Source organism: Poecilia mexicana, unplaced genomic scaffold (genome assembly GCF_051168715.1).
Source record: "Poecilia mexicana isolate PSO_F unplaced genomic scaffold, ASM5116871v1 scaffold_20, whole genome shotgun sequence".
Lineage (NCBI taxonomy): Eukaryota > Metazoa > Chordata > Actinopteri > Cyprinodontiformes > Poeciliidae > Poecilia > Poecilia mexicana.
In genome coordinates, this window is record NW_028263389.1 from 4,721,651 (window position 1) to 4,748,796 (window position 27,146).

A 27,146-nucleotide genomic window follows, 5' to 3' on the forward strand; every position below is an offset into this window, starting at 1 on the left:
GGAAATATTTTAGTCTAAAAATCACAATCGTCAGGTATTATTTTCAACGTCAATCTTGTTACCAAAGTATCATGAGAAAAATACAACAGATTTTTGATCAGAGACAAGTTTATTTAATGGTTTTTAAACCATTGTCTCAGTGGTGTCGTTTTTTCAGAATTTCTACTCACAAGTGGAGTTTTTAATAAAAATGTTTGAAATTGTCAATTCTGTTACCATCAACTCTGTTACCAAATAGGGTAACAGAGTTGATGGTAACAGAGTTTTTAGTTCTAAATTATTATGGTCCTGTCAATTCTGTTACTAACACCAACTCTGTTAGGTAACAGAGTTGACATGTTTATGACATACTTTCACAAAAAAAAAGGAAAACTGTTGTCCAGAGCACCATATACATTGTTGGTTGACTTCTGCTGTCATTTAGTATTGCTGACCAATTTTATTTCTAAAAGAATGATGGTTTTCAATGAGTTTTAATGAAAAACGTTTGACCCTATGAGTATCTTTTGATTTTTTTAAATGTATTTTTAAGTAAAACATCTCAATTTAAAGTATTTGGTGTAATGGAATAAAAATATTTTAGTCTGCTAGAATTTATTGTTTTTTTCACTCACTGTCTATATTATCCGTAACAGAGTTGACATACTGCAAAACACGTTTTTTCTGAAAAAAAAAAAAATAAAATATGTAGCTAATGTTTGGCAATTACAGATTTTTTTAAAGTTTAATGCCTTTTCAATAGACTACCTAAGAAACTTTTTAAGAAATGAAAAGTTTTTTTTTTGTCATTTCTTGAAGTGCCAAATGTATCTCCAATTATAGAATCACTCATAAACTGCACTTCCTCCCCCCAATAAAAGCTAGAAGTTTGGAAACCTTCCTGTGATTTAAAAGTAGCTGAATTTGGCCAACTTTGAACCTGGAAAAAACAGAACCAACTGGAGAAAGATTCAGCTAAGAGCAAAAAGAAGGGGATGCATATCTCCAGCCACTACTTTAAATTAATTCAGACACAAAAAACTCTACTGTGGAATGGATTTTATGTAAGTACTGTCTGTTTGTCAGATCAATATGAAAGTGTAGGTACAAATCTTGTTTTTTGGGCAAATGTGACATTCATTACTATCACGCTCCCTAATGTTAGCAAACACAGAGTTTCACAAATTTATTTTTGAGATAAAACATAACGTTTGTCTGAAAACTGAGTGTATATATGTAAAAACAAATGTACAAATGATGATAATGAGAAAGGAATCTAAAAATGTCCAACTATGTAAATTGAGGTATAAGAGGAATTGCTGCTAAGGTCTGTAAATTGCACTTCAGTAACATAAAAAGTGAATGTTTGTACTGTATATGTGAATAAAACCACTAAATCTTGTAATTTTACTTTTGCCTGTCTGGTTTCTTTTTATAGTATCCTTCTCCAGTATTGGTGTATTTCTACTTTGTCATGATCACCTGTCAGTGCGATAATGTGCCGACCCTGGAGAGCAGCCGGCCATTATTACAGAGGCCTCCCACTGCTGCGTCTCCCCGGGGAAATCCACGGGAAAATGGTTATCTCAGCTTGGCTCATGGCAGGTGGCGCAAAGACCAGCGGCCAAATTAGCCTGGAGGATGAAAGAGGAGCCCGGTGGAGGTACCTCGTCCCCACCTTAAGCCCCTACAGCCACGGTTAGTTCTGCCCGGCACAATAAACTCCATAATTGACAATTTGAACCAGCTTTAATCTAATGGTCGAGGGCAGAGAGGAACTCCGTGCTTTGTTCTGTCGCTATGTCGTTAGCTTGCATTGCTAACAGTAGTTAGCATGCTGTCACTCGGTGCAAGTGAGATATGAAGGCATTGCGCGCCACAACGCTGACGTGTGCTGGAAGGTTCCGCCATTATCCTGGAGAATGTTTTACGGTTCTCAGTCTTTTTGTCTTAACCCAGCTCCACTACAAAAGAAAAACCCTGGACAAATTAAGATTTCCATTGAAATACACAAATGAAGCATTTGTGTAGACGCTCCCTGTTGTATTTAACAGATCTTCCATTTTTTGAAAGCAGTAAAAATGGTAAATGGCTTATTTTAAGTACAAGTTTTTGCTACTTGTAATTACAACTCAGAATGTTTTAATTTCCAGATATACATAACCTTGGAAATGAACCAAGAAATGATAGTGGTGCACTAATGATTATGATGTGGGTTTGTTTTGGCACCTATAGACTGTAGTAATTGTGTTTTAGATGTCAAAAGTGACAGACAGCTATCATTTGTTAGCTGATGGGCTTAAAGTGAGTTCTGGACTCTGACCCTTAAAACAGCACTTAAGGCTGGAAAATAAGATGTTGGGCTCAGTCCAAGTCCAGGCCTCGAGAGCTGCGACGGAGCCTCTGCGACCCTAATCATCCCGTAGACGTACAAATATTATCCTATTTTGATGTTTTAAGAGAAACCTTAAACCGAAAGAGGGTTACGCTTCCTTTGCTCTGAAGAAAAAAAATCCTCATGAACAGACATCAGTAGTTCCAGGTTTGCAGATGAATAAAAACGTAATTTTCTGAGCGATAGCAGCCTCATTGAAGTGAATCAAAAAAAGTGTGGGATGAATAAGATGAGAGAGAGACGCAGCGGTAGCAAAAGGAAATCACATCTTTTTTTATTGGAAAGTGTCAGGGAGAACACAGCATCACAAAGTATGCAAAGAAGATCGCATAATGAAGTTAGGCGAATATGAATTCACTCCAGTGAGCCAAAAGCCGATCCACTTTAGAAATGTAGATTTTACTCCCGCAGTCTGGCTGTAATTTAATGTAGCAATCTGAAAATCTGATTTCCTCCAGTTTGGTTATTCAGAAGCGCTGCGTTTTCTGAACTTACCGTTCCGCCTGCGGAGCAGTGGGACGCTGATACCACCGGGCACGAGTCCCCACAGCTACCCCAACGACAGACACGGACAAAGCAAACCTGTCTGAAGCACAATTACTTATTAAACAAGTGGAGGAGCCACAGACGGATGAAAGTCATACGCCTCAGTGCAGTAGTAAGGCATTTTAATTCAGGTCCGACATTTGTCAGGTTCATGCTACTTTACAATGTGATCCTGGTTCTTCTTGTTGGAGGAAACAGCAGTGACGTGTGATTCTGAACACGGGATCTACACCGGTCACATATACAGGCAGTTTTATGGAGTTTTACAGCACTGGAATAAGTTAAACATCTGAAGGAGATTTAAAAAAAAAAAAAAAAAAAAAAAAAACAGCATGACTTCAGTTCAGGACATTGCACATGTAACATACAGCATGTTTCAGGAATCCGGTGGAGCACAGTACCCTGACAGCGAAAGTCCAGTGTCTTTTAAAGACACAGTCACCTGGTTTAACACAAACAACATCACTCTGTGAATGAGTAACATTAAGGAGCTGAGTATTGCTTCTATTTCTTTTTTGTTTTAAAGACAGACAGATAGGTGCAACACGGTACAGAGCTGAAAACCACTGAAGCACACACACCAACCACATCGGTTCACTTTGTTTGGGCTCACGACTCAACAGCAACACAAGTTCTGAGGTGGCAAAAAGAGGAGCGAGTCCAGTTCAGGTCAGAAGTTTACATACGGCCATCGGCATGAATGTTTTGATCTTTATGCTTTTTAGCTTTTGATTCAACATCCAACTTCAGTGAGTTTTTAAAAACAAGAGTGCAGAAGTTTGAATTTACAGTATTGTTGGGAGCAAAATATTTGGTTAATGGTCGCAAAGAAAGCTGCACCTGAACTACATGCATTTGTAGCAAATGATACTCTGGCATAATTCTGGTTGGATTTGTGATTTTCACAGGAAATGAAAGCAGCAGTATGCAAATTTATAGAAAATATTTTGGGTTTTTTATATTACTATTATATTATATTATATATTTTGTATTTGCTAATTCTATCACCATACTGTAACAATGTAATATGAGACAGATCATCTTAATAAATAAATAAAAAATAATAATATTAAAAAAATAAAACAGAAGCTCTTATAGCCATCTGCAAATTGAACAGTTCCTGGTCAAAAACAACCAGCGCTGTCAATCAACCTCGTCTATTTGCTGCTCAGTGTGCAGCAAATACCTTACTGTTCCTGGAAAACTATTTATGCATCACGGTAGCCATGCTAACTAGCTTTAGCATTTATGGCAGGCTATGTTGAGGGGAATTTGCTGTAGTTTAGCAGAGAGCAATAGGGAAGGACATAAGCAGCGCATACATGAGCTTGACTGACAGTGCTAAGACTCTCCTCCTGGCTCTGATTGGTTGTTTCTGACTGCCTTGTGTATTTCTGCAGCTGGCTGTAGAAATAGTCGGAGGAGGTGGATTATCCGTCTCATGTTATACTCTCACAACATTGCGAAAGTTCAAACAAATACGTAAAAAACATTTTTAAAAATAAATAGCTACATATACTGCAGCTTTAAGCACAGATTGGGGTCGTCGTGTCCATGTTTCGAGGAAGCCACTGTTGAGCTGATGTTCAAGCCTTTGAGTCCACCAAATACGTTTCACCTCAACCTGCAACTTATCTGAGAGTATCTGTGGCTGCTTTCATCGTCAATGGCCACCGATATCAAACTACCATCACTGTGGACGGAGGCGCGGATGCCTGGGCCTTGTTGGGTTGTTCTTCAACATTCTGGCTGATTTCCTTCCACAAGATGGTGAAGATTTGGCTCAACTTGGATACAACCGAGTGTTCAGACCAGATGACTGGATAGAGCTGACTGATGTACAAACAAGTCAAACCTCTGACCCTGACCTGCTTCAATGCAGTTTGTGCCAGGAAACTATCCATCTGCCAACGTGGCGTACACGACATCGAAAACTCTGTAAATTCAAGCTAGCACACCCAATTATTGTTTTTAAAAACCCTTCATCCCGCTCTACTGCATGACCGTACGCAAACTTATGTGGGCCTCTAGAACAGCAACACGTTGGGTTTTCTAATGACTTTCACAGACAGCTGGAGGATTTGTGGTCTGGTTAAGTGCCGTCGTTTCTCCATTATTGCGTCGCTCTTCAACACCTCTTCATCCTGCCAGAATAAATCTCTCTATATATTTAAAAAATCTCCTATGTAAACATAGAACAAGGCAAGTAACAGAAAGTGAGATCTGGAAACACGAAGGCTAACCGTGAACTGAAGAGAGGAGGCGGGGATCCGGATCTCTGTCTGCTGAGCTCTCCGTTTTAAGACGTGGCAGACGTACGTCGCGATATGTTTGGTTCTGTGACAGGAAACGCTCCAGAAGGATAAAAACATCTCACAGCTCTGCCATATTTAACAAACTGCACCTCCCAGAAGGCGGCTAAGACACTGAATCTGTCACTTAATCAGGCCACAACATCTTATATACATACTCTACAGATTGTTTTCCGACTGCTTTTGAAGCAGCGTCTGCAAACCGAGGTCGTCTAGCATGCAGAAGAAGCTATTTGGCAATGACTAAAAAGAAAAAAACAAAAACGGTGACATGAGTGACCGCCTGCACACACACACAAAACCAAACATGTAGTTCCACACAGAAATGGCACGAATCACAGTCCATGCTAAATAAAAAGGGCGGGGTCTGGATGGGTCACTTCTCCTGAAGCAGGGCAGGGATGTTGATGTTCCAGCCGATGGCCTGCCGGTCGAAGCCGCAGGTGAACAAGTTGCACGCCTGGTTCTCCTCGTTCCATGCTGTGCAGCACACCATTCGCCTATGACCCTGCACACATGCAGATATTTACGATGGTTTTTCTTTAAAAAAAAAAAAAAAAAAAGCAGATGTGATGCAGCAGTCATTTCTAGTCCCGCTTTCGTTCTCTCCTTACCATCCGGTTGCTGCGTGGAAGTCGGGCTAGCCTCACCCCGCTCATGTCAAACAGGCGGACTTGTCGATTGTCGTGTGGCAGGGCGATGATCCTCTGGTTGGCCGAGACGCTTATCCTGAAACATCACACAAAGTTGCACTGTGAAGTAGATCTCTTTGGAAAAAACGGTTCAACGGTATGTCAATTTATGAAAGATGTTTTATTCCAAGGGTCACAATTTCTCATCTGAGTCGACAAAATAAAAACGAGTGAGAAACCTTACATTGCAGGGACAAAATAAAGGGATGAAAAGTTGGAAAACGGATTACAATTCATGAGGTTTTCAGTCTCGATTTAAAGGAACTCAGTGTTTCAGCAGTTTTGCAGCATTTTTAGGTTGTGCTCAGACTGGAGGAGCGTTATAAACTCAATGCTGACAGCTGACTGCTGCAATTGGATTGAAACGGATCTAATAAAAATACAACTTTGAACACAAAATGAAACTTGACTTCTCATTTCTTTAAACGAAATCTGCAGATCTGAAAACTGGAAAATATTTTCACATTTTTTTTACGATCTATCCCTACCCCCTCCAAAAAAAATAACTACAGCAGATGTAAATATTAATATCAAACTTCATGCTACACAGATGTAATGCATTAATAATCTGCGATTCTCCCCTAAGAAACACACTGCTGGGTCCGGTCCTGGATTACACGCTTTCAGCACGACAATTTTTAAAATCGACGCCTTTCACCCACCTGTTGACAGCTGAGTCGGTACGGATGGTTGCTATGGGCGATCGCATGTTCTTCAGGTCCCACACCTTCACAGTGCGGTCATCGCTTCCAGAGACGACGTTGTCCCCCACGGTGAAGACGGCGGACGTCACGGTGCTGCAGAAGCAGGACAGAGCGGGACGGTCAGACAGGAAGAGGAAACAGTCACTTATGAAGCAGTTTCTGCAAAACGCAGAGAAAACCTCGCTTTAGACCTCAGGTCTTGAAGAGAGGGTGGATCTCTCACTTGTCAGAATCCGACGGTTATATATATTTAAAAAAAATTCACAAAAGGTGTTTGGGATGTAACAAAGCTATTTTATTGTAATATAATCAAATCAAAACATAAGTTCCTTTAAATACTGATCTAGTTGAGGGAGAGGGAAATACCTTTATTTTACAGGTAATGTTGGGGTGAGAGGCTGAGTACTCCCCTTTTCCTTATTATTTAAAAGTATATACATATGTTAGAATGGCAAAAAATAAAAAACAACAACAACACAGAAACAACAAAACTATTATTCATTACCAGCAACACAAAATCTCCTTACAGCATTTAGTTCACATGGTTTTTCGTTCTCTTAGGCCTCAACATTTTCTTCTTCTTGATACGATGAACATGAAACCACTGAATCCATTTCTATAACAAACTGAATGCAAATAAGCTTCAGAACTCGACTATCAGATCCATTATTCGTCAAGACTGAATTCTCTTAATCCCTTATTCATTCTAAAGGGAAAATTAAATGTTGTCATAACTCATGTTGTCTAATTATCCTCAAAGAGCCGCAGCGCCTGGTGATGCTGTGGGTGTGAAGGATCTCCAGTCGGTCCCGTTACACGTAACTGTCTGAACTGAGAGAGCAGAAACCAGAGGGAATGTTTGTCCAAACGTGCAATGTGAACCCGAAAAATTAGAAACAAAAGTCTAAAACATAAAGAAGACATCAGACCTACAACAACTTGCTTATTCTTACACGCTCGTAATTTTATTCACTATTAGAAACGTTCAGTTTTTCCCTTTTGTTCCCGTCCATTCATGGAGCGAAACATACAAAAAATAAAATAAAATAAAAAGAAGGAAATAATTATAGTAAACAGTGTTCCATCACACCTCTCCTTTTCAGCTTCTACATCTAGTCTGTCCTGTTTAAATGAACCACCCCTTTAATTCAAATTGACATGCCATTACAGGCTAATTAGGCACCCAAACCTGGCCCCATTAAGGGCTGGGGCTCAAGGAAAGTGCTGCGCCGATACTGGCACCTCCTGACTTTGAAGGGTACAGCCCAGCTGGGAATACAAGCGGCGTGGAGGGGATGATGGGAGGTGAGCACGCAGCGTAATCAGACAAGGTAATTGATTATAAGGTTGATTAAGGTTAAAGGGTTTCTCACGACGACAGTGAGGAAGGAAAAGGGGGGGAAGAAGGAGTTTGGTGGTACTTAACGCTCGGCTGGTCTCTGACAGCCAAGGTCAAGAGACTGAAAGACCCGAGGAAAAATAAAAAAGATTACAAATGTAAAAGCATCTCACCGACATTAGTGGAGAAAAAGTGAGATTTTTTTTTTAAATATTAATAACTGTATATACAAAAAAAATGATGCAATCCTGTCATGACAGAATTTTTAAATTGAATCAAGGCTGAGTGCATTTCACTGCTGGGAGTCCATTATGATTTTTATTTGAGTTAATTGCTGCGTCTAATTACTTAATTGCAGTAACTGTATTTTAATCAAAACCTATATACACTGACAAATTAAACATTATTTTCCATTTTAAAAGAAACTTTTTTTGCTGCTAAATTATTGAATAAATAGACAAATATACAAAGTTGTTTATGTTACCAGTCTGTTGCTCCCACAGGGCCAAAACAAGCAGCTTTGTCGTCCATTGTTGTCATCAGCAGATGTCACTCGTGTGTCAGATTTATGGGCGTACCAGAAACGAGCAAATACAAAGTTCCAGTTGGAACCTTTGTTTGTTCTTGATTGTGTTAAAAAAAAGGTAAAAAATATATAATTAATCAGAATTAACGCATTAAAAGTCACTGCCCAAATAGATTTAATTGGGATTCTATGCAATAGATGAAGAGAAAGTCTTGGATAAGTGAAGAAGAGCAACCCGCAGCATGACGCTGTCATCACCATGTTTCAATGTAAATGTAGTTTACTCAGGCTGATGTGTGGTGATGGGTTGTTTTGCCACACATGGCTTTTTGTGTTTAGACATGCAAACAGTTACTTCTCTCATAGATCATCTTAGTCTGGTCAGTTTGGGTTGCTTAAACTGTTTGTTTGCCAACTCACTGACAAAATTTAATCAGAAATTAGATATTTTTTCCTTATGGCAATTTAAAGTTTTTGAGAAGTTGACAATCACCAATTCACTAGAAACCAGAGCTTTTAATTCCTCAGGATGAACGGAGGGTTTTTATCTACTTTGATGTTGAATTATATGGATCTTAAACTGTTGGTATTTAAAGATAAAAGCTACAGATGTAAATGAAACCAGTCAGATGGAGACTAAGTGCTTTTGCAGCTTTGTGTTAATTCTCCAGCGCTGCAGCAAAGCTGACAGTCCCTGAAGTGCTGGAGTATTCCTCAGGAGAGACGAGATATCAGATCTGCATCTAACACACACACACGTGCGCGCGCACACACTCTGTGGAGCGCAATCAGAATGTCTGAGGAAGCCGTCAACGGGAGGGGAGACAAACCCGACATGGCATCCCGTTTGTAGAGCAAGTGCGCTGTCGTTTCTCGTTTGCTCTCGGCCGTTTTGTTAGCTCGCACGCCGTTGTCATTACACTGCAATTATGGCGGGGCGGTGGGACGGAGGGTGGATGCTGCACTTTTAGCCGCCGCGCTCCGCTGTCAGCCAGCGTTAGCCGTAATTGCCGGTGAAGGCGGTGGAAACGGGAGGCTTTCACCCCCCCCCCACCCCCGGCCCTCAGCCTGCACTGCCTCTATTAAACCGTTCTCATTTATCTCTGCGACTGCAGCTTTTCACAGGAATGATGGCGTGTTTATGTCAGTCATGTTGCCACATTATGCCACAAGGAAGATCCCAGGAAACGAGAGAGAGACGGCAGTGGATGTAGCTCGCTGCTGACATGTAGGACCCAAAGAGTGGATCCAATCTGTTCTCAATCTAAAATATCAACTTTATTTAAGAATTTCTACCTGATTGGGGAAAAGAAACAGAAATTCATCAGCATCTTCAATGGAAAAATGGTAAATCTGATGCATTCAAACATTTTATTACAGCATATTTCAGACTACTTAAAAAAAAAAATAAAGGGACACGATTGAAGTTTTTGTGCTTTCACTGATGTTTGGAACTCAAGATGAGCCATCTGGTCCTCATCCAAACGTAAAGTGGAGATTTTATAAACTGCTTCTTCTTCCCCGAGCTACTTCATGTATTTTTGGTTTAAATATAAGAAGGATTAAAAAGACTACAAGCCATGATGATTATAGCCTCCAGATCATTAAACTCCACAATGTCTCAAAATTCAAATGTTAAATCAATTATTCAGATGACGAATGTCGCTTTCTGCTGATTTTTTATTTAACCATTTATGCCTTTTTTTAACACAGTATTAGAAATACATTAAAAGATGCAAACAATTAAATTCAGTTTTTAACAAGAAAAACAAACATTTCATCATCTAAATTGCAGTAGTACATTCCTTTATCATATAGATTTCTTGATTAACATTAACAATTAATAATCAGTATGGTAAAGGGCATCTGTAATATGAAATTTTGTTTTTATTTTTATTAATACAGAATTTGAACCAGGTGAAGCTAAATCTACGTCATGTGAGGAGTTCTGGTAGGACATTTCTGCAGACAAAAAAATAATAATTTTTTCTGTTAAATGCAAAATATTTTTATGTAGTATTTTACTTTTTTTGTACAGTTTTGGCTTAGTTACTGGATATGTTGAAGAGTTGACGACTAATTGATTACTGAATTAGTTTACGATCATGTCAATAACTGATTAATCATATTTAATGTGATTAATCATTTCAGCCCCAACTCCGTTTTATTTTTTTTTGTCTGGAATCGGTGACAAAAAATATTGAACTTTTTCCCAATAATTTAAGTTTTTTAGATGTAGCTATGGATCCATTTCTCCTCTCTTTTTACTGGCATCTTTTTCAAATATCAGTACTCATAATAAACTCTAATAGACCTGTTGCAGAGGTCTATAATTCACCTTATTTATTGTTTATTTATTGTTTCTATTGTTTTAATTTTTTTGGACATTTAAAATGTCTTCCAGTTCCATTGTTAAATGTTTGTTAGAATTGATAGTTTGTTGATCTTAAAGAATATGTTCTAGTATAATTATGCTATTAGCATGATATTACTTGAAAATAGAGTCAAAACAACAATACTATTGTTTATCGCAATAACTTCTGAGACAATTTATCATCCAGCAAATTTGTTATGACAGGCCTCTTCATTAAGCCTACAGATCAGCTTACAGTATTCAGACAATTCCTGCAATTAGCAGCAGTAAAATAAAGCCTCGACCTGCTCCAAGTTAGCAGTTGAATAATACAGTAGAGTTAATTCAAGCACATGATTATTTAACAAGCAGCAGATGAATGATTTTTGTTGTTTATAAAACAGAAATCTGTGTCGTATTTACATGTTTTGGAGGGTTTGGTGCTTTGAACACATCAGGAAGGGCGAGAGGCAAAAGAGGCCTCATGGGAAGGACATAAGGACGGAGGAGAGGAGGCGGGGATGTTAACTGTGAAACACTGGAGTCTAATCTCATTACTGCAATTGTCTATGGGAGGGAATTAGTCTGGGATCTGCAGGAATTATTCATGTTGGGATTGTACGTAATGAGCTCGACATAATCCCTCGCCTGCAATCAAAGGCTGCCAGAGAGCAGCAGCCAGCGGACGCGTGTAGACATGCGCATAAACACACACACACAGACGCAAACACAACCCCTCCTCTTACGGCTTTTAAAGAGCAGCGCGGCTAAAAGCCACAGACGAGCCTGACAGCCGTCACTTTGAAACGGGCGGCTGCAATTGAGTGTTAACAGCAAGCGAAGAGCCAAATTACACAGAGTGGGGGGATTAACGCTGAAACGGACAGATAAATGAACAGGAGAGCGGGGGAGAAAGAGAGGTAGCGATAGGAAACAGAGACGCAAACTGTCGGAGTGAAGAGAAGTGCTCAGTAATGAATGAAAGGCAAGTGGAGGATTTGGCTTAGAGCAATAAGGTCTGCAGATTAATGCTGAAGGAAAGAGGAAGAAGGGAACTGGAGGGGAATCGAAGAGCTGGAGGATGAGACAGCACCACCTAGTGGACATTTGGCTGCAAATCAGTCGCAACCAAGGTTCAAAGTTTGAAAGTTTGGTAACACTTTCTACTCAATCACATAATACTGTCATAAACTTAATACAACACCTGTTATGAACATGAAGGTGTCTTTATGAATGGTTATGGCTGCTGTCATTAAGTGTTATTTGGTAATTAATGACACTTTGAATGCGAAGTTGGCAATTTAACTGACTTTTTATGCACATTTTAGCACAACTTTACATTCAAAGTGTCATCATTTACCGAATGACACTTCATAACAGTCAAACATTCATGAAGACTAGTAGATGTTCATAATAGTCATTATGTCATGTTTATGACAGTGTCATGTCAGTCTTGTGCACATCCCTTCTAATAAAGTGTTACTGAACGTTGGGCTGCAGGCAAATGGATGTGTGAATGAAATGGGAGGACAGACTCTCAAACCCTGAAGCCACAATAAAAAAAAATAAAAAAACAACAACAACAAAAAAACCCCAAGAAGATCCAATCTGTGAGAGAGGAAGAGAGGAAAAAAACCGATGTGGACTCACTCTGTGTGTCCCTGGAAGACGTTGACAGAGTGGATGGACGGGTCCCTGAAGTCCCACAGTCTAAAGGTGGTGTCCCTGGATGAGGTGACCACCAGGCGCTGGGTGGGGTGGGTGCAGCAGTGGGTCAGCTCTTGGTCATGGCCTGCACAAACACAAACAGAATGATTTACGACAACAGAGTCCCGTCTGGCTTTTCTGTTGTTTCTGTGAGCACACACCCCATAAACCGCTCAGCTTTTGGTAACATTACAAACACACACTTCAAAACCTTCATCAAGATGTGAATGATTATAGATCAACAAATGTTTTTTTTTGACATTTTCAGAATCTGAAATCTGTTTCTCTCATTTGTTTTCAGCCCTGTTGACTAATCTTTCCATCATTTCTAACCTGCTTGCTCCTTTATGCTAAGAGAACACTGCAAAAACACAAAATCTACTACTTTGTAAAATCAATATTAAGGAATTACTGACTTAAAACAACCTTCTGAGTCTTACTGAAAAATTACTTGTAAATTAGTTTTGTTTTATTCCAAGTATTCTAAGAGATTTGCACTACAAAAATGGACCATATAATACTTGATAAGATTTTGTGTCTGTGCAGCGAACCACCTTACCACCCTGTTTCACTGATGACAGAAATGTTTCAAATTTAGGCTGAAAAGTTCAAATTTGGACTTTTTTCACATCCTTGAACAAAAGCTAAAGAGGCCACAAACAGAACGTTTTGTCCTCTGTCCAACTGAATCGTCCACTCACGACCAAGTGTCCGTACAGAATATATCCACTAAAACATTTTCCCTCTGCTGTACAATGATCCAAACCACCAGCAAGTTCATACCGGTCAGAGTGTGAACCAGTTCGGACGTCTCCACCTCGTACAGGTTGGCAGCGCGGTCCCACGAAGCCGTCACCACCTGCCTGCCTCCCACCAGCCAGTCGGCTGCGATCACCACGCCCTGGTGGCTCTTCAGGGTTGCTGTGGCAACGCGGACCGTGGGGACCTCAGAGGGGCCGTCTCCGTCCACCTCGCCCTCTTCTCTGTCGGATGAGTCCTGGTCGTCGTCGCACGGAGCCTGCAGAAGGACAAGATATGGTTGAAAGTAGATGTGTGCACACAGTGAACAGACTAAACCTTCCTGGTTTTTGATCAGTTATTGTCAAAAACTATTTCTGGGATAAAAGACAGAATAATGAGATGTTTTTTTCACAGATTTTTAAATTATTGTTTTTAGAGATGTGCCGATCAGATTTTTTCCTGCCGATTCTGATTCCGATCACCACGAGGGCCGATCACCAATACCGATCACATAATTATAATTTTTTTAATCATAAGCACTACCGGTTACATCATGTGGAAAAAGGAATCATGAATTCACCTTAATTTAGACAAAAACTTGTTTTTGATCACTTTTTCCAAGAAAAAAACAAAACAGGCATTGTGCAAATTGTCCTGCTATCGGTAGGGTTGCCACCCATCCCTTAAAATACGGAACCGTTCCGTATTTGGCTGTTAAATGTTGCGTCCCGTACTGAACAGATACGGGATGCGATTTGTTCCGTATTCTACAAATGTGTATGTCTAAAAATAAGGAAGTGGTCCCTGAGTACTTTATATAGTAGGCTGCCCCAGTCATTGTTTCACTCACGGAGTTGGTGTTGCAATATTGTGCCCAACTGCTTTCTGGGTAACACATACCAACCGACACGCTGCCGCCGCAGTCTTCCCCCCCTGGCATCCCCCTAGCCCTGGCTTTAAATATCTATGGACTGGTCCCTTGGGAACCCTAGTCAAAGCACTCCCCCTTCCCCCCTCTCTTATGACGACGCGCATTGGTGGGCGTCCCTTATTTTGATTTCTGAAAGGTGGCAACCCTAGCTATTGGTAATATCTTTAACAGACTGAAAACATATGAAGGCTCTGAAGAGGCTAAATAATGCAAAAAAGTCAAAATAAAACCTCTCCACATTGCCAAAAAATTAAAGTATAAAACTTAACATTCAAAGTCAAATACAGGTTCCATTAAAATAAACAATCCTGAGTTACTGAATGAAATCTTCCTGATAGCATGGCGGCTAGCTGATTACTGCTAGTTCTGAGTGGCTGTTTCTGACTGAGCGGAGTAATTATGCAGAACAGGGAGGAGGCAGAGGAGATCAATTATTTTTTCAGAGATTATCTGTCTCATGTTAGGACAGCGAAAGTTTTAATACGTATGTAATTTTTTTTTTTAAGTTAGATGCTGCAGCTTTAAGCAGGTTCGGTGTGAGAGTCACTACCAGGTGGAGCAGAAGCGAAGCTCCGTCTGTGAAATATTACTACCTGTAGCGTAGCAGCGGTTCAACAGGAGAGCAGAACCAGCGTTTTACATCGCAGCTCGAAGACTTAAATAATTTTCCAAGTTATTTCTTTAGCTTTCTGACCGTCATGCTAATCCGGGTGAGTGTTTGTAGCTGTGTGCTGCTTTACCTGCTATCTGATCCTCCGTATGTCTTTTTTACTGCAGTGAGCCTCGATGTAGCCAAACTCCATCAAGTATGGCATTGTTTTTATGTCGTATTAGCTTTGTTGTGTTGATGCATTTTGACGTGCTTCACCCCGAAGTAATTTTCAACCGCAACACACAAACTTCCCCATTCACTCAGTGCGTTATAATTCCACACCACATCGCTTATAGGATTTGTTGCTGCGCGTTTTTGCAGTGTGAAGGAAAGAGGAGACCAGCTGCACAGGCAGGCTACGAAATGAGATGCAGGTGATCGGTTTGTGTGATCGGCAACAAGAGACCGTGATCGGCGATCACCGATCATACACTTTTTCCACGGAAATCGGCCGATTATGATCGGTGGCCGATCGATCAGAACACCTCTAATTGTTTTACATTCATCAAAAATAGGAGTTTAAATAAAACTAAACTTCTATTAATCTTAGTGTATTCCTCTGTTTTTAAAAATACCAAAAGTCTACATGATGATGTCATGGCGTTCTAAGCTCCTGACAGGTTTATTCAAAACATTTGACTTAATTGGAGACTCCTGTGGATTCATTTTATTTTCTACATATCAAACACGTGACAAAAAAAGAGGAATCAAAAGAAATCAGTCAATACATCTAAAAGAGAAATGAGGACAATTTCCAGACATCCAAAGGTGCCATTTTCATCTGTTCTAGCAATTAAAAGCAAGCATAAACACAATAAGAATGTTTATGCAATTATTCACCTTAATTTTTGGAGAAATATTCGGTGGTGTGATGAATCTAAACATAGAGTGTTTGGATTTTGAACTTACCGATGGTAAGCATGAAAATAGCTAGCAAGGATAAATTAGCAGCTAGTTAGCAGTAGCAACGTAATGAAGTCTGAGCACGATGGAAACTGTTGCCTAACGCAAAATCCCATGAGGAAAAAAACAACAACAAAAAAACCTGCCATGACCTGTGATGAACATAATTAAGGCCAACTTACTTTAAATAAAAAACAAAAAACTCAAACAGTTTAAGTCCTTAATTTTAGAGACATTAATTTAAGACTTTAAGGCTGCAGACAGCTTGTTAAACGCAATTCTACTGAGCGAGTTATTATCAAACAGAAATAACAAGATTGTGCGTCTTTCTCCAAATTTCAGGTGAATATCTGGTTCCATCTATACACCAGAAACGAGGAGCTCTCAGCTCACGCCCTTGAAATCTTTATTAGTTTTAGCAAAAATCTCAGTCCGAAGTTACTCACGCTGACATCTGGTGGCGGCTGCGGCACCGGGAGCTGCACCATGTAGCGCCAGATGTGAGCCGTCTGATCTCCGGAGGCTGAGCAAAAACACAAAGAAAAGCTCGTCAACACAGACTCCCACCCACACACTCGGCAGGAAACATCAAACCTGTTGACACAGATTCTGTTTAAATCTTTAAAAAAAAATCTTTTATGAATTCAGATCCATACCTGTGAGTGCCATCTGCTCGGTGGGGTGAAATTTGATGGAGTTGACTGCAACAGAGATGAAAAATTATCAAAGATTCAGATCTTCTTCCAAAAGTGACAGAAAGATTATTTCTTATGCATACAGAAAGATGATAAAGGATGATAAAGCATAACACATTCATTTCTTTATACATACCTGATCCTGCATGGCCTGCATACCTCAGCAGACATTTTCCCGTCTCTATGCTCCACAGCAGAGCTGAGTGATCTGTGAGGACAAGGGAATCAGATCATTTCAATTTCATGGAGATTTGAGCCATTCTGGCTCGACGAGGTTACTTTCGGTTGATCCGTGTACCGGCAGAGGCGGTGCCCAGCACCACGGGCTGAGTCCGGGTGACGCCGAGGTCCCAGATGCCGTCCCGGTGGCCGATGTACTCCTTGAGCAGCTGGCACAGGGCACGGGAGCCGGTGGTGGCTTTGAAGCTGGAGACGATCTGCAGAGGAAGAGACGAGGAAGTGATGAACAGAAGAAAACGAGCAGAGGACAGAGTTTAGAATCTGCATACAGTGTAACCATTTACAGCATCTTGAAAAAGTATTGATAGACCTTAAATCTTTGCTACATTTGATCACATTACAACCACAGGCTTCCATGTATCCTAATAGGAAATTTTTGTTAGACCAACACAAAGTTTTTAGAAATCACAATCTGAAACGTGTGGCATGCTTTTGTATTTATATCAGGGATGCGCGATATATTGGCACCAACATTGTATTGGCTGGTATTTGTCTTTCTTAAAATAATGTTCTAGGTCTGATAAGTAAAACTAGGTCGCCATTAGCAACATATATTTATTTCCATCTTTTTGCCGTTTGTTTCAGTTATATTCCCCACAATCTTGTCACATGACCAACCCTCTCCCCTCACCCTCCAGAAACAGAAGCAGAGGTGAAGAAGTGGTCATTTTTTAAAGCATTGAAAGGTTAGGGGAATATACTGGTTATTTATCAATGTTATATTTGAATTTTCCTTTTTCCCCCCCATTGAGAATCATTCACTGCTTCCTGTTGGTCTACCAAAATAAAACCCCAATAAAAGACAAAACAGAAGCTAAAAGTGGTGTAAATACTTCTCAGAGCTACTGTATGGTTACACATATAATGCATGCACCAATAGAATAAAAACACAAACAAGCATATGTAAATGGATTAGTTGAGCTGCATATTAATACTCTGTTGATTTAACAGATAACTGTCTACATGCTGAATATGTTTTGATTGCATTGTGCTGCTTTCTGCCAAGCAGAACAACAGATAAGATGGCATTTGGTATGTAGGGCAGAGTTGGTCGCCTTCTGTGGGTAAAGGTCAGCTTTGCAGCTTTTTCCACTGAAACACCTCTGCAGCAGGTTAACTTTAGATCAGAGCCTGGTGAAAAACCTAAAATCAGCTCTGCTGCTCCCTCACAGAGGGTGACGGCTATAAACGCATTTCCATGACTTCTGCTTCCTGTGGCGTTTCTAACGAGATCAGATCTGCACACGCAAGCTAGAGTTCTTGTAATAAGGATGCCACGTTCAAACAACAGAACCCCGCTAACCTATTCTACTCTAAAGTCTTAAACAGAGAAAGCTGAGTGTGCGTGCCCGACTTTTCTGATCTCAAATATTAACGTCGGCTCTGCTTACACGTCAGGAGCTCCAAATAAGACGGGCGCATGTCTAAAAATATCGTGTGCTCTGGTTGCGCGTCGGCCTTTGCTGCTGCAGGGCCCCCCACACAGAAACAATCTCAAGAGGAAGGTTCGGCTTCTATTTTCACAGAGCCGCAACAGCTGAGGCACATGACAAGATCAGCAGGCTTCGATCCCTGGCAGCTGGCCCACACCAGAACCAATTAAAAAAAAAGAAAAGCAGCAGCAGCAGCATAGGTCATTCTAGTTAAAAGTGACCAAGCAGACCAACAAACCCAGAGTTAGTGCACATTATTAGTTTTACCGCAGTTCAGTTTATTGTAACATTAGATTCAACATTCTGATGCATTAGCTGTGTAACAGATAGCAGACATGTCTAACAGGAGGTTAATCTATGCTGTCCTCCCTTGATCCCATGTTCTCCGTTTTTAGTCTTTTAACTGGATTCAGTTTCTCTATCTAGCTAAGGATTTGGCTGCACTCGGATTAATATATTTATGTTGAGTAAAAAAGAAAAAAATACCATTTTGCACAGCTGAGTACAAAATAACAGAATGAGAGACACACGGAACGGTTCAATCCTGGTCCGATTACCAAAACCTACAGAACCTTCGACTCTCATTAGCAACACAAGTAAAGATATGAATGAAGTATTGTAATAAAATAAATCAGCCCTTTTGGGAATGGGAAACTCTTGTAAATAAAAATCTGAGGCAACTGGTGACTCTTTAAATCCCTGTGAGAGAAATGCAATAAGCATTTTACATGTTTAAGCCCATTAAGGAATGCAAGATTCTCTGTCTTCCTGTGGTAAACTCCTGACACTGCACAGAGTCCAATTACACTTAGTTTTCAAAATGGGGAAAAGAGAAGACAACACTCCACTGAAGTGAAGCACGTGTTGACTTTCACAAGTCAGGAAAAGAGTATAGTAATTCACTCGCATAAATACAGTTAGAGGAATAATCAAAAAGTTTAATCTGCATGGTAACCTAAATCTATACTGTAAACAACAGTGGCATATCAGGGTAACCAAATCACCATAAGCATTAAAAATAGTTAGGTAGAACTGGTGTGGTTTAGGTTCTATAGCAACTGTGACAAAAGGTTGTTCATTTCAAAACATATTACTGAAGGGAATTAAATGTTTTTTTTTTTTTGTTGAATTTTTTTCTTAAAAATAGACTAATTAGTTAAATTCTACTCTCAAATTAATTTGGGCCAGCTCTTTGTTTTGTCATGACTTTGGAATAACAGAGAAGTTTGAAACATTTAGGCTCTAACGTACAAATAAACGCACGTCTTCACCATTTGGCGGCTACAGCCGCCCACCGAGTCGTTTCCTAAGAAGGGCGCAGAGTGGAAAAGAGACCAGGAGTCAAGGTGAGACTGTAGTTAAGATGCGACTCAGCCAGCAGCCGTCTGCTCAACGCTCATCGACAAACAGAGCATTCAGGAGGTTACCCATGAATCTCCGCCCCACAACTCCCAGGTGGGCACGCTGAAGTTGCGAGCTCCGCCTATTTTGTCCTGGAAAGCGTACAAGCGCTACCCTCGGAAAAAGATTCAACATTAAAATGTCACTTTGTGGATGTTAATATGGGGGGGGAATATATAAAAATAAACAGCATGCATTCATTGGAAGGGATAGAATCTGTAGGTTTACAGTCAAGGATTACGTTCTGACTTTGTGAGGACGTGGAACAAGCTTTTCCACTCCTCCTGTCCTCCTCATCAGAGAAGCTGAATGCTAGCCGCTCAAATATTTACACATGAGAGCTCTGTCGTGCTCTGCGGAGCAGCCCAACATGGCTCGTGCCAGGTACCTTGCTGGTGGAGGCTTTGTAGGTTGTCTTCAGCTTCTGTGACAGCTGACTGGTGCTGTGGCTGGCTGTGTGACACAGACACAGAAAACCCATGAATAAAAACGCCGAAGTGAGTGACAAGCGCTCTGCTTGGTTTCACTGCTACAGAGGCCAGACTTACAACAACAGAAAAAGACACACAAAAAGCTTTGTTGTGGCATTCGTCAGGCGTCATAAGTCACTGCTATAAGTTTTAGGCATGAGCTTTACATCACTAAACCTCAAACAGAAACTGCATTTAATCATATTGTCAAATTTAGCAATATTTACTGATGCTCTTGTGGGATAAATAGTGCACAAAATAGTAAAAATAACATTTCTGATCATACTGTCTGGGATTTTGTTTTATTTAACATCGTTAACTGAAATTAACAGAGACGAGGATAAATCAAAAATCTTATTATAAGAAATGTTTCATTATAAATGGCCACACCTAGCCTCATCTAGTGTGTCTGCTTTGTAAAACTCTTCAAATAAATAAATACTTTATTCTTATTCCAGTAATCAGAAGAAGAGGCAGAACATTTCATGCCAATAATTTTAAATTATTTTCTCTTTTTTTTCTAGATTGACTTAGATCCTCTTCCAGTTGTTTATTTTTTTCTAATTATTGCTCTTAAGATGTTTGTTGTATTCATTTTATGAATTTAAACTAAAATGTTCTCTTGTAAAGCCCATTTTGAAGGGTGGTGAAGAGAAAGAAGCTAAAAAGAATCATAAAGTCATGGAGTATGAAAACTGCCTAGACAATCTAGGCTTGTAAATGTTTGAAAATGTTCATATGAGAAAATGACCGAAACTTTAAAAGCTTTAAGAAAAACTCCAAAAAGCTCCAACGACTGTTAATCCAGACTGCTTTAAATGGATTCAGGAATAAATAATTGAATAAATGTTCTCCGATTTGAGGCTGGGATTTAAAAAAAAAAGATGTTTGAGCAAAGTTATGCTACTGCAAAAATAGCTGAATTTTTACCCATTTTTAAACAGAGTAAATGTAGATTGTGTGTAGCTTAAGGCTGTCACACCTTTTTATACAATACCTCACAGGTGGTTTGCGCTTTTATCTTGGTCAATGTCAATAAAACTGAAACTTTATGTGCTCCAATAGAGCCTCCCATTTGTTTGAATGAGCCGTGTTGCCAAAAAAAAGTACTAAACAAGTTGATTTAATTGGCTTGTGAGGATGTATTTTCAAAGACAACTTTAACAAATGTCACACCTTTGGCTTTGAGGGCTCCCTTGGAGGGGTCTCCCCCCTCGATGGCCTGTCCATCTCCAGTCAGACGCTCGTTGAGAGAGTCGATTTCCCGGCGCACTGCGACGTGGGCACAGCATTAATGATTGAACGGAGATCGCTGGGTAGTGAATCAGCAACTGAGGCCTGACGGAGGAAGGGAGGTAAACTCACATTCAAGGTTTTCGATGTACAGATTCTCAAATTCCCGTTCGATCTGGCCAAACAGGTCAAGGAGGTTGTTCCGCAAGCCGAGGGGCAGCTTGGAGTCCTGGACACATGAAACATATATCAAAAGTTATCCAAGATCCTTAATGCCTCCAAAGCTTGTACACCTTTTGTTATATTGCTACGACAAATGCCAATATAGTTTGCTGGGATTTTATGTGACAAAAACTGAACTTTTTGGTTCAAATGAAAAACTGTATTTAACATGTCCTACCTACTCAATAGTGAAACATGGTGGCGTCATGGATGCTTTTCTTTAGCAGCAAAATTGTTCAGAGTTCATTCAAAGACGAATTAAGCTAAACCAGGGATTTCTGCAAGTTTCACAAGGTAAATGACAGAATTTTTTCAAGACGGTTGGTTATAAATTAATTTTAAAAATTAATGAGCTGTGGTTAAAGTGGAAATGTGAAAGCTAGGACTGGGCAGTATGGCTGAAAAACATCATGATATATACGCATTTCATATCAGTCGGCATTGGCAACTGATGTTTTTTTTTATGCCGTCAACCTTCCCTTTTTTGTCCAGTTTCCTCTTGAGCTGTTCATTCTCTTCTTCCCATCTTTTTTGTTTTTAGCGGCAATTATGCGCCAAAACATGAAACAGCGCCCACATCCTAAGGCCTACAGTGTGGACACATTTTCTAGTGGACGGCGCAGACTTCACGCGCACCGTCTGCGTACGGTGGAGATTTCATAGTGGACCACCGACTACATTTCTCGTCACAAAATGCCTTAATTTTCCGCAAACCGAGTGAATACCAGCAAGTTTCATGAGCTAGTCCCACTTCTTATCCACCACCGCACACCATCCAATGTTTAACAAAAAGCAGCAGTCGCACTACATATTCTTGCCACTGGTTGCGCGGATAGCGCCGTTATCAGCTCGGTGTCGCATGCTAAACAGTTCGGCGTGCACACGGTTTCTCGTACGTCGCTGAGTACGCGTCCGCGGTTACAAAATCTTTACCTTTGTGCGGAACGTCCGCGTTGAGTCTGCATTATGTCCGTGGAGTACGCCCGAACATGTTGGGGGCAACACGAAACAGCTGTTGCGCATTTTCCACAGAAAAGTTGTTGCTAGGTAACCAAAGAATGAGTAAGTTCAACCTTTCTTTGCTAGCGGTTCCTCTGCCTACATCCCCCAGAATGCCGTGCAGTTCTGGATCGGAGTCTAGTGATTCCATCGAACCTGTATCATGATAGATGTTATTGTTTTGTTGTCCAAGCTTTTAAACTGTTTCACTTAAGAATAAATGTGTTAAGTTAAGGTTTCCTTGAACACAACACGAAAGTTCAATAGTTAAGTTTCCACAGAAACTTAACTATTATTAATTAAAAAAAAAAAAGTATGGAGGAAACGATAACCGAACAAGAATCCAAATTTAAGATGAAACTAAATGTAATGAACCATTGAAAATCTGCATGTGTCCAATACCTTGTAAGGTCTGAAATTATTATTTATTTATTTATCTTTTTTTTTTTTTGTAAATTCAAGACAAAGACAAATGCAGAAAAATCCTAGAAGACCTGGGTGTAAAAAACTGAATCTGAGGTGGAAGGTCAATTTTCTGCAGAAAGACTCTTAAAGTCTAAACATACAGCAAAAGCTGCAGTGGTTTTGTTTAGTTAAAAGCACATTTATGTATTAGAATGAAATGCATTAGAAAAATCAGTGGGAAAGCTCAGCACTGTAGCTACAACTTGAGATTTGACAAAACTTGGCTGAGACAACTCCTAAAAGTCTTGCAGCTGGAGTTTTGACTCTGGAGAGTTGAATAGAAGTGTACACAACACTTTTTATCCAAGTGTTATTTATTTTCCTCCCAGTTTCCAGTCACACACCATTTCACATCCATCACATAAAATCCTGACGGAATGCATTGACGTTTGCTGTCGTAACCTTACAAAATACGAGAAACTTCAAGGGTTATAAATACTTATAAAAAGCCACAGTAACACTTGTAGAAAAAAGCAGCACAGAAGATAAATGACACACCGCTACCACAGAGAGAAAAAGTGAATGAGTCATGAAATAATAACAACAATTAAAAAAAAAAACTTCCCACCGAGCATGAAGCAGACATCTCCTGACAAATACAACCAGCGTAGTTACTTTCAATACCAACAGCAACTGCCTTACCTCCATGTCAACCTGCTGCTGGTGCCCAGTTAAATCCAGGTCACTAGTCTCCACCACAGCTCCCATGAAAATGCAAAATGCTACCAGAGTACACAAGGCTGCATCTTAAGATTTTAAATCAACCGATTCAAAATGTTTGCCTACCAAAGGTCAGAGTTAGTTACGGTGACGTTAACACCACATGTCACCATGCTCTGGTGTTGGGTGGAAGACCTATTAGGGAATAACAGGCGGTTCTTATAAGCTGCTTAGTTTTAGTCTCTTAAACCTGCAGCCTGCGACACACTTTGGTCAATAATGCCAGCATTAAAAAAAAAAAAAAAAAAAAAAAAAAAAAAGGAGGAGGAGAATAAAACCCGCTCTGTGTTCCGTTTGGGCTCATAAAGCCGCCTGGGCATGTGCAAGTAGTACGTAAACAGAGGGCGGCAAAGAAAAGGACTGTTGAAAAGACTAATCAGACCCGTATTAAAACTTGATGAGACGACACGGCGGTGGCAAGCTGAGCTCCGGTTTTACTGGCTCAGGCTTTATATTTAAAGGAAAAAGTGAGAGCTGAGGCGCACTTTCCACTGATACCAATTTCACCTGTTAGAATAAATGATGAGTCAGAAATGCGTGAGGCTGTATCGCACTGCAGCCACCTCCTAAAAGTTAACGACTGCTGCGTCCTTAATCAAACAGAGAGTCGTTTTCATTGCCCGAGAGGTAAAGAAGGCAAAAAAAAAAAAAGTCACCAGAACAAGCTTTAAGGAAGCAACTCCTAAGACAAAAACGGTCTGTCCTTCATTTGTGGGAAAGCTAAATCAAACTGTAGACTTAATTCAAATAACCTGGTTTGGAGCAAGTTAATCACCAACTTTATGGCGGTGGAGGAACGTTACAGTCGATCCCTTGAAATCAGTAACTAAAGGCGTCACCGCCTAGGATGGTAAACGTTCTGTAACGATTGGCGTTAAGTTAGTACGGATTAAACATTTTCCTTTCTTGAAGGGAACAAACTGAACTCTGATAGTAGAAAGTAAGTTGTCAATGTTGCCTTACCATTAAACCTTAAAAATGCTGTTAAACAGGCTGGCACTGCAGGGTCACGGCTGACAAAAAGCCACATACCGTAGCACTCACTTTCATTTTAACAAAAATAAAAGGAAAAACTTCCTGACATCACATTTCCAAATGATAAAAAATAATAAATGTAGGGACTCCTCCCCTCTGCTCTGACCTGTCCCTCCAGCATGTCTCCTCTCAGGATGCCCGGTGGCCGCTCCTCTGTGCTGTTGGTGCGCCGGATGGACAAACTGTGTGCCTTGCGCTTCTGCTTGGGGTGACGTGCGGCCGAAGCCGAGCCACTGCTGCTTCCGCCCTCCACAGGCATCTCTCCTATCCCGTGTGAGGCCCTGACCCCGCCCCCCCAACCTTACCTGCTTACAAACTACCTGAGGAGCAGGTAAACAAGGGCCAGGCTCGCTGGTTGGCAGGTGGGTAGGCTGGGTTTTGTCACTTGTCACCACCTACCTGTAGGTGGTAAAAAAAAAAACAAAACAGGGCTAGAAATGGTTGTTTACAATTCAGGAGAAAGCCTGCTGTAATAAACAATCAACTAAAAGCATGATAAATTAAAATGAGTTCAATAATTTCCATTTGTATGATTAATGTTTTTTTTCTCATCTCTTCCTTTGTACTGCTTTTATTTATTTTTTACAAAGACTCCATAATTCATTTTATTTGTTGTTTCTGTTTTGTTTATTAATTTGGGATATTCAAAATGTCTTCCAGTTTCAGTATTAATTGTCCTTTAGAATTTAAAGTTTATTGATTTTTGAGAATGTTCTCTAGCGTTATTATGCCATTGCATTACTTGAAAAAGGTCTCAAAACAGTACTATTGCAATACAATTTTTCATCCGGCAAAATTTGTTACCATGACAGACCTACTCAGGAGGAATTGCTAAGGATAATGTACAGAACTTAGAATTTTATCACGATATTTTGTGGTACTATTGTGATAACAATAAAGATGATTAAAATATATATATATATTTTTAGGTTGGTTGTGACAGTGTGACAGTATTCATAGCACCACCAATATTGTTTCTTGTGTGTGATTTATACCACAACACTGCACACAGTAAGTGTTTCTAATCATATTTTTGAACTTGAGGGGATTTTCAGATCTTTGTGGAGTTAGATTAGATCAGTTTCACATCGGTGCAAGCCTAGTAATGATACACATAATGTGTGAAGCGATAAGCCTGGAAAATTTTCAGTTACTGTGTCATAACAATGTCATTTTAATGTGAAGAATGATGGTAAAGAAACAATTACATGAACATCCTTAGCACCCACAGATGCTGACTGCAGAGTTGGACCAGAAACCACATGAGGCATGCATAAAACCTTAATTTAAACTGTGGAACACAATGGTGGAGGATCCATGACGTGGACACCTGTATACTTAAGTATTCAAGAGTCAAACTTGACTCAATCTTTGTATAAGCGAAAAATTTGGCTGAAATTGTGTCAGTGGTTCCAACACAGCCGCAAATCTACAACATAATGGCAAAGAAAGCAAAATAACCCAGGTGCTGAAACGGTCTACGACATAAATTAACCTGAAGGAAGTTGCTGTCAAGGAAGGGAGTTAAAGAGAATCACTTCCCCATTTTGACTTTGTTTCATAAAGATACCTAAGCTTTTTTTGTGTGTCCGCGCGTCCTGAAACATAACACAAATCCCCAGAGGACTTATCACTGTACATCTATTTTCATGTAATAATTTCACAGCCACAATCAGACATAAAACATTATGAGATAACACCGTGCTACGGAAAAAAGGAGATATACAACTATGATTTAAAATAACTGAACATCCCTCCAGTCATTGAGTGGCCGAATAAAGGTTCCAATAATGTCGCAGAATGTGATGGGTCACAGAATTTAGTGTCACACCGGTAAAACCCTAAACTTCCTGTTAAAAGACAGCCCGACCTTTGCTAAAACATTATACTTCTGCTTTTATTTAGAATTTGTATAACATTCAGCTAAACAGTAGAGGTTATTATCGAGATATTGTCGTTTTATTTCAAAAACCCGACCGAGGACAGCAAAGCAAATACAAGCCGAAAATAGAAGTATGGCGCGCGATTACATATATCATTTTAGACTATTTTCCCAAAGCTGTACAGGTTACGTTCAAATGTAACATACATCTAGTAGTCTAATACTTGAATTCTAATAATTGTATATCTGTAGACGCTAGACTGTCACTCACCAATTTTGCTGTGTTCCTGATTTCAAAAGCATCTTCCAACAGCCTTGAGCTGTACAAGCTAGCTTAAATAGCCGTTGCCACATATCACCTTTATGCTATCAGACGTTCATGGCTGCTGGGAAAGCTGAGTGGGCTTTATAATGGGCGTCTTTTAATTTCAAAATTTCCACCAGGTTATATTAGTTTAACTCTAAACATTGAAGGAACGTTATTTATTTTAAATAGCCTATTTTAATTACGAAATTTGACACATCGCATATTAAAAAGTGCTTCCGCACCACATGATCTGTGTTTGCAGCC

General features: G+C 39.9%; 1 protein-coding gene across 2 annotated transcripts; it reads right to left on the reverse strand.

Moving 5' to 3' along the window:
* Positions 1-2,623: 2,623 nt before the first annotated feature.
* LOC106914579 (WD repeat-containing protein 37-like) lies at positions 2,624-27,122 on the reverse strand. Of its 2 annotated transcripts, XM_088001549.1 has the most exons (15): positions 26,847-27,122; positions 24,800-25,092; positions 21,385-21,481; positions 21,196-21,291; positions 19,938-20,002; positions 19,576-19,659; positions 16,774-16,912; positions 16,612-16,683; positions 16,437-16,481; positions 16,227-16,303; positions 13,337-13,571; positions 12,497-12,638; positions 6,587-6,721; positions 5,847-5,961; positions 2,624-5,740 (listed from the first exon to the last, which is right to left on the reverse strand). In XM_088001549.1, the coding sequence occupies exons 2-15, from the start codon at positions 24,950-24,952 to the stop codon at positions 5,609-5,611; spliced, it is 1,587 nt and encodes a 528-aa protein (XP_087857675.1). In that variant the 5' UTR covers positions 24,953-25,092; positions 26,847-27,122; the 3' UTR covers positions 2,624-5,608. The 2 variants fall into 2 exon arrangements, with proteins under 2 accessions (XP_087857675.1, XP_087857674.1); XM_088001548.1 differs by lacking the exon at positions 19,576-19,659.
* Positions 27,123-27,146: the final 24 nt, after the last annotated feature.